This window comes from Belonocnema kinseyi, chromosome 5 (assembly GCF_010883055.1).
Source record: "Belonocnema kinseyi isolate 2016_QV_RU_SX_M_011 chromosome 5, B_treatae_v1, whole genome shotgun sequence".
NCBI lineage: Eukaryota > Metazoa > Arthropoda > Insecta > Hymenoptera > Cynipidae > Belonocnema > Belonocnema kinseyi.
In genome coordinates this window covers 147,112,976-147,120,548 of record NC_046661.1, presented here as the reverse complement: position 1 = coordinate 147,120,548, position 7,573 = coordinate 147,112,976, and the positions used below count along the sequence as shown (strand labels likewise).

Genomic DNA, 7,573 nt, shown 5'->3' with positions numbered 1-7,573 from the left:
AATATTTGTTTGAGTTGAGACGATTTATGTTTCAAAAAATAATTAAATTTGGCAACATTTTCTAATCACTTTTTCCCTTTTATTATCGAAAATATAAATCGGGTTGAAAAACTGTAAAGGAAAAAAAGTTCCATCTTGTCATTCTCTACAAGAAAATATTTTCATAAATTTCGAAATTTTAATATAACAAGACGTTCGGACAATACTTTTTCGCGTTTTCGAGCGTTCGGACCCTTTTCGTTTCTGGCCACTCAATTCGCTTCGATTTTTTTCTTATTCGCATCTCAATGATTTCTCAAATATTGTAAGGAATTCAAAAATTTCATTGTTTTCAAAAGAATTAAAAAATTGAGCGAAGGCTTTTTTCACTAGATTTTAGGAGTCAGGGTAGTCACTGGACCGGGAAAATGGAAATTTGTTGAGACATCATGAAATGCAAATTAAAAGAAGTTCGATTTAAACATTTTTTTAAAATTTTTATTTCAATAATTTGTTAACTTTCCCCAGCATGAAATCATTCAGCTTCTGGATGGCCGTTTTAATCGAAGAAAAAAATTTCCAGTCATTTCCCGGTTCGCGAACATTTTTCACGGCCAATGAAATTTAAAAAATCAAACTATATTCTAAAAATTTTTCCGTATACAGTCATAAACAATAAACAACAAATTAAAGCATTCAAAATGGAACACTTTAATTCCAAACTTGTAAAATTGAAGTTTGAAAGTTTTCAATTCAAAAATTGTGTATTCAAATGCTCAAAAATTTACACGTACCAATTGGAAGGTACTAATACTTTTCAATTAAAAAAGGTTAAATAAATTGCAAATAAACTGCAAATTTTAAAACTTTTATCAATTACTGAGTTCAAATATTTAGATGAAGTTCTAAAATATAAATCCACAGTTTTCTTAAAAAGTTCTCCTATATGCTTGAGAATTCGAATGTTTTTTTTTTTTTGAAAATTCATATTTTTTTGGTTGAAGTATTATTTTGGTATTATTTTGGCTTGAAGGTTCAACAATTTGGGTGAAATTTTTTTCTTTCATAACTGAAAAATTGTTCTTTTTTCAGTTAAAACATCGACTATTATACTTTTTTATCGGAATTTAGCTTTTTATGTTTAAAATTTGATTATTATGTTGAAAATTCAAGTATTTAGTTTCATCTTTTACGGTAGAAATTATTATTTTTTAAAATTAAAAATTAAAATGCTGGCATTTGTTTCAAGTTATTATTTCTGAAGACCATAAATTACGTACCGTAAGAGGAAAATAATAAGGAGAATAATTATAAAATTTAAAAAATAATAATAATTAGGAAAATAATAACTGAAGATACTTACATCGACAACTTCCCGGGTGTTTTCCTCACTCGGCATATTCGAAGGAGTATCGACAGGAGTTGAATCCGAACACAAAGCACGATCATCAAGTGTCGCACTTTCAATCCAAGAATTATAATATCGTACAACATTTTCATGATGTAATCTTGACAACAATTTGACTTCTCTTGTGATTTTTCGGTTGAGTTGCTTGTTCTTCGGATTCAATTTGATTCGCTTGATGGCATAAACACAACCATCGAGTTTATTCTTCACTTTTAAAACATCGCCGAAGGCACCTTTCCCCAGCCATTTAATTGCTTCAAATTCATTGTGAATTCTTGACTGACCACCGGAAGCCAGAGGGTGAATATGAACAGCTGTGACCGGTTCTTCCGAATCTGAATCATCCTCTTCTTTATCTTGATTTTGCCTGGGAGGCGATAATCCGCGATCAAGGGGCGTACGGATAAAACTGTGCTCTAATAATTGGTCTGTTGACCAACGATTCCGTTCGTCTTTCACGAGACATTTGGACAAGAAGTCTTTAAGATTTGCCTGAAATTATGCAAAAAAAGGTTGCAATTTAAATTACCTAATGACATTTTTTTTTTTTAATTTCAATCTTTTCCCTCCTTTTCCCCCAATTTTTCAAAAGTATTCTCGCTCGCTCAAAACAATTCAAGTCAAGTTGAAATAAATTAAGTTTACAAAACTAGACAATCTTCAAATAAAAAAAATAAAAACATTTCAAATTGTAAAATTCCGACGTACATAGAAACTCTTGCATTTGAACAAATTTTATTTCGAGACTTATAAGTATGAAAAAAAAATCGTATTTGAAAAACTACGAATGGAACAACTTCAAATTTAATGTTTTTAAACCAAGTTTATTTTTATTTAAATAATTCTAAATTATTCATACATTGTGGCCAATTATAAATATTTCAATGTGGAATAATTTAATTAAGAATCTGAATGTTTTCGATTTATATTTCTTTATGTATTAACTACTAAGGCTTCATTTTTAAATGGTGCAATTCTGAAAGATTTATATTCAAACTTAGTCGTAACTATAATTCAATTAAAAATTTTAGAAGGACAACTGAACAAAGCCGAAAAATGAAATTCCCAAATTGGAAACATCAGGAACAATAAAAATCCCTGAAAATCCAAAATATTAACGAATTGGAAAATATCCGAATAATAAAATTCCCGACAGTTTATAATATTACAGTAATTGCACTACCTATTTTCGTCAAAAAATATTAATAGGTGACACTTTTTTTCTAAAATAAGTAACAAATAGGTGATAAAAAAATGTTAAATAAGATAAACAAACACGTTGTAATTTGTTGTAAGCCGGGAGATGTCCGGAAAATTTTTTCTTCGATTAAAACGACCACCCTCAAAAATGGAATATTTACATTTCCACTAAGAACTAATTTTTAATAAGAAAAATATTTTTTTAAAAGTACATTCAATTTTCTATCTCTTAGTTAAATCCGTTACCAAATTGTTAAATTTTCAAGCAAAAAAGATAAATAGTATGCATTTTTAAACCATAAAAGTTCAATTGTTTAACCAAAAAATTAAGTAGATAAATTTCAGTCAAGAATGAAAAATAATGTTAACTAAATTATTGAATTTACAACAAAAAAGATTAATGTTTATCGAAAAATGTTATAGTTGATATTTCCACAGCCAATTTTTAATTAAAAACACACAACAGTTTATTTTATACCAATTTCTTGAATTTTCAAGCCAAAAAGCCTAATACTCTATGAAACAATTTAATTTTGAAAACAAGAACATGAAATAACAAAAAAAAAAAAGTTTATTTAAAATTAATCAGTTGACTTTTTAACAAAATATTTAAATTTGCAGCTAAAACAGAACCATTTTTACAAAAAAAAAATTTAATTTAATTTTAAGTTTCAACCAAGGAGTGGAATTTTTAATAAACCATTCTTTTTGTTCAAAATTCTACTTTTTGGTTACAAATTCTACTATTTAGTTGAAGATTTAATTATTTTGTTAAAAATTAAAGTCTTTGGTGAAAAAGTAATCGTTTTTGGTCGAATATTTATATTGTTTTGGTAGAAAATTCATCTTTTTTGGTTCAAAATCAATTCTTTTTATTTAAAAAGTTTGTTATTGTATTTTTGTTTGAGAAATAATTTCTTTTACTAAAAAAACATACTTTTTGTGGAAATTCAACGATTTTTTTTAAGTCATCGTTTTGGTTAAAAAATTTATAGTTTTGAAGAAAATTAATATTTTTTGGTGGAAAATTTATCTTTTGGTGGAAAAATGTTCTTTTTTTTCAGTTGTTACAAACTCACTTTTTGTGTTTGCGAGTTAATAATTTTTATTGAAGTTTTATATTATATTTTTGCTGTTTAGTTCAAAACTCCACATATTCATTGAAAGTTTAATTATTTTATTGAAAATAGAACCAGGTTCTTAAAAATATACCTTTTTTGTTAAAAATTAACCTCTTGGTTCAAAAAATCTATTTCGATTCAAAATTAGTTCTTTTTATCAAAAAAAAAAAAAAAGTATCATATTTCTGTTCCAGAATTTATCTGAATTCAACTGTTTTGTTAAAAAGACATTATTTTTTGTCGAAAATTCCTCCTTTTTTCTATTGAGAATTCTCCTTTACTTAAAAAATCGTTTTTTTGAGTAGAAAATTCAACTATTTGTTAAAAAAAAATCACCTTTTGGCTAAAAATTCATCTCTTGGTTAAATATTCTACTTTTTGGTTGAAAATTCAACTATTTTCTTAAAAAGTAATTTTTTTTTTATCAAAATTTCAACTGACTTATTGAACACTTGTATTTTTGGAAAGAAAATTCATCCTTTTGGTGTAAAAATCCTCATTTGTTAGAAAAGTCATATTTTTAGTTTAAAATTCGTCTTCCTTGCTTCAAAATTAAACTGGCATGTAAAAATTCATCTTTTCAAATTAAAAATTAAAAATTAAAAATTATGTTTAAAAATGCAAAAAGTGTGATAAAAACTGTATTTGGTGTGCAAGTTGTAATTTTTGAATAAAGTTTTACTTTTTTAAATGAAAAAAGGTGACAAAAGATGAGACACTCCAAAATAGGAGAAAAAAGTGATAAAATTCCTAAAAAAAAAAAGGTGAAAAATAGTGAGAAAAATAATAATAGGTGACAAAAGGTGACAAAATTGGAAATAAGTGACAAAAAGTGAATAGGTGACACTCTCTCATGACTGATATTACCGAATTTGAAAATTCCGGAAAATAAAATTCCATAATTGGACAATTCTCAAATAATAAAATTCCACTGAAAAATTCCCGAGAGTTTATAATATTAATGAATTTGAAAATTCCGAAATAATAAAATGTCCGAATTAAACATTTTTTTAAACAAATATTTTCTTACTATATTTTTAATAAATAAATAATATTTACAAAACATGTTTAATTATTTAAATTTATGTTTGATGTTAGGTTTTTACTTTACCAAGGGAATGTATTAATAATTTTGATGTTAATTTTTTTCGTCTACATGGTTTATAATCAATATTTTTTTGAATATTCGTTTAAAATTGTAAAAAAATGTTCTCTACCTACGCTGGGGTTTTTAATTATTTAAATTCGTTTATTTAATAATTCGGCAATTTCCTATCGGGAGTTTTATTTTTGGGGAATATTCTAATTCGGCGATATTATAAACTGTCGGGAACTTTATTTTTCGGGATTTTCCAGTCGTCCCAAATTGTCGAATTATAAAATAAATGTACTAGAAAAATTCAGAATTAAAAAATCCCCGAATTTAAAAATAAAATAAACGAATATTTTTATTTAAAAATGTAGAATTGTTTGAATTTAGGAATTTGTCAAAATAAATATTTATGTTTTTTTTTTTGTAAACATCCTTCAATAATTAATCGCTAACATCAAATAAATTGAAAACTATATCATAATTTTTCCTTCGAAACACTTAAAAATCTACATTTTGTTTCCAATATTCTGAAATCATTTCAAATTTTATATTATTTTTCAAATCTTGTTTAATTTTCTTTTAGAATTTTTTTATTTTATTTTTTCTTAATTTAAACGAAATAGTTTTATCCTCAACCAGAAAAAATTAATTTTCCACCAAATAATTGCATTTTTTGAACAAAAAGGTGAAATTTCTACCAAGAGAAGAATTTTCAACAATCTTTTTATTGTTTTTTTAGGAGTTTTAAGAAAAATGTATTGTTTTCTTAAAACCTTTGAAAATTCGTAAGAAGCAACTAGATTTTTTTCTATAAATTTTCCAAGACTTACATTTTTTGAAAATGTTGTTTGGAATCTTTTTAAATTTTAAATTATTTTGGAATAAGACAAATTACCAACAAAATAGTTAAATATTGAAACAAGGAAAGATTATTTTTTAACTAGTTGCAGTATTAACCAAAAAGGACTAAACTTTTACCAACACAAAAGAATTTTCTACATAATACGTACATTTTTTAACCCGAAAATATGAATTTTGAAGAAAAAGACATTAACTTTCTCCCAAAAAGACGACTTTTTAACAATATACATGAATTTTAAGCTAAAATAGGTCAGTTTTAAAATCTGAATGGTTAAATTTCCAGTTTAAAAAGTAAATTTTGAATAAATCACAGCTGAATTCAAACAGAAAATATGAATTTTAAACAAAATATGTGAATCTTCAAGAATAACAAAATAATTAATTTTCAATAAAATAAATGCACAAATAATTAACAAAATTTTTTTTCTTTAAAACAATTTTTAAAAATTTAAATAATTTTTAATCAAAAATGTGAATCATACAAAGAAAAGAATATTCAAACATTTTTAAGCCTTGTCGAATTATTCTTAAAATTTCGAAAAATATTACAAAATAAAAAACCTTCCTTAAAATCTCCCAGATTCTTTTCTACATTTTTCGAAATCTTCAGAAACTTATTTTTAAAAATAGACAATTATTTGTCATTTTTTCAAGAATGTAAAGAAATTTTTTATAACCTTTCAAAATTCTGAAAAAAAACGACACATACCTTTTTTTACAAAATTTTGAAATACTTTCAGATTTTAAATTATTTTTCAATATTTTTGAAACTTCTAAGCCTTCTTAATATCTTTGAAAATGATTCTATTTTTTCCTAAAATAAAAAAAATATCACAAATTTCTAATTCTTCGAATGAATAATTAAAAAACTTGGCTTAAAATCTTCCGGTTACTTTTTTTTAATTTTGGAAATCTATTAATATGTTTTTAAATATTTGCTATTAAATTAATTTTTCAAAAATAATTCCAAATTCACATTTTACAAAACTTTAAATTTGATGCACGACTCAAATTTGTATTTATCGTTAATTTTTCAATGAATCAGTATTATCATCAGAGAATAACAGAAATTCTTAACGTCTTTTCAAACTAGATGGAGCTATAAATTAAATTTTTTCTGAAAAAAGATTTAATTCCCGGGTTTATTTTAACTCCCGGGTATTTTCCTGTTTTTCGGTCAATAAGCACCCTGTTTAAATTATAAATAATTAAAAGTGTACGATTACAATTTTGATTCGTAGTTATTTTAACTTTGGGGTAAAAAAAATCTGACGCAATATTTATACGCTACCTTACCTGGATAGTCGAATCCAGATCCAGTTCCTTTTCCGAGACAATAAAACCCTTCAGTAGTGAAAGAAGCAAAATTCCAAATCTATAAATATCCAGCTTTTTGCCACTTCTTCCTTGAATTGTTGGGAAATCGTCCTCAGTCTTAGCGAGACAACTGGCTTGGTAGACATCCGAAAGTCTTTTATCAAGAGAATAGTCAGATAACTTTATAATTCCGGAGCGATCAATATGGACAGTCGAGTCTCTAATATCTTTGTGAACTACGTTATTCTCGTGCAAATAGTTTAATGCCGATAAAATTCCGGTTGCTAAATGCCGGAGCATATCTATTCCTACTGGAGTGTTGTCAGTAAAAAAGAGAGAACAGGTTGTTCCGACCTGGAAAAAAATTTGACTTTAGCCTCTTACTCAGAAGCAGCGGATACTTTTTTCTCTAGACGGTGACACGAAAATCGTCTTATAATATTTAATTAAACAGTAAATAATAAATAACAATACAGATATAAAATTCATATTTTAAATACGAGGGTAGTTCAATAAGTGCTTAGAATGACCAACAGATGGCGCGCGAATCGCTCCAAATCATCTGTTTTCAGTCAGCACCACTCCCGACTAGAT

At 25.7% G+C, this 7,573-nt stretch overlaps 1 protein-coding gene across 1 annotated transcript in view; it reads right to left on the bottom strand.

Moving 5' to 3' along the window:
* Positions 1-7,573, bottom strand: part of LOC117173948 (eIF-2-alpha kinase GCN2) — a 94,996-nt gene that overhangs the window by 67,671 nt on the left and 19,752 nt on the right. The window contains exons 5-6 of the mRNA XM_033362595.1: positions 6,959-7,333; positions 1,343-1,879 (exon numbers count right to left, since the gene is read on the bottom strand). Of these exons, the coding sequence (XP_033218486.1) occupies positions 1,343-1,879; positions 6,959-7,333 (912 nt within the window). The remainder of the gene's footprint in view (positions 1-1,342; positions 1,880-6,958; positions 7,334-7,573) is intronic.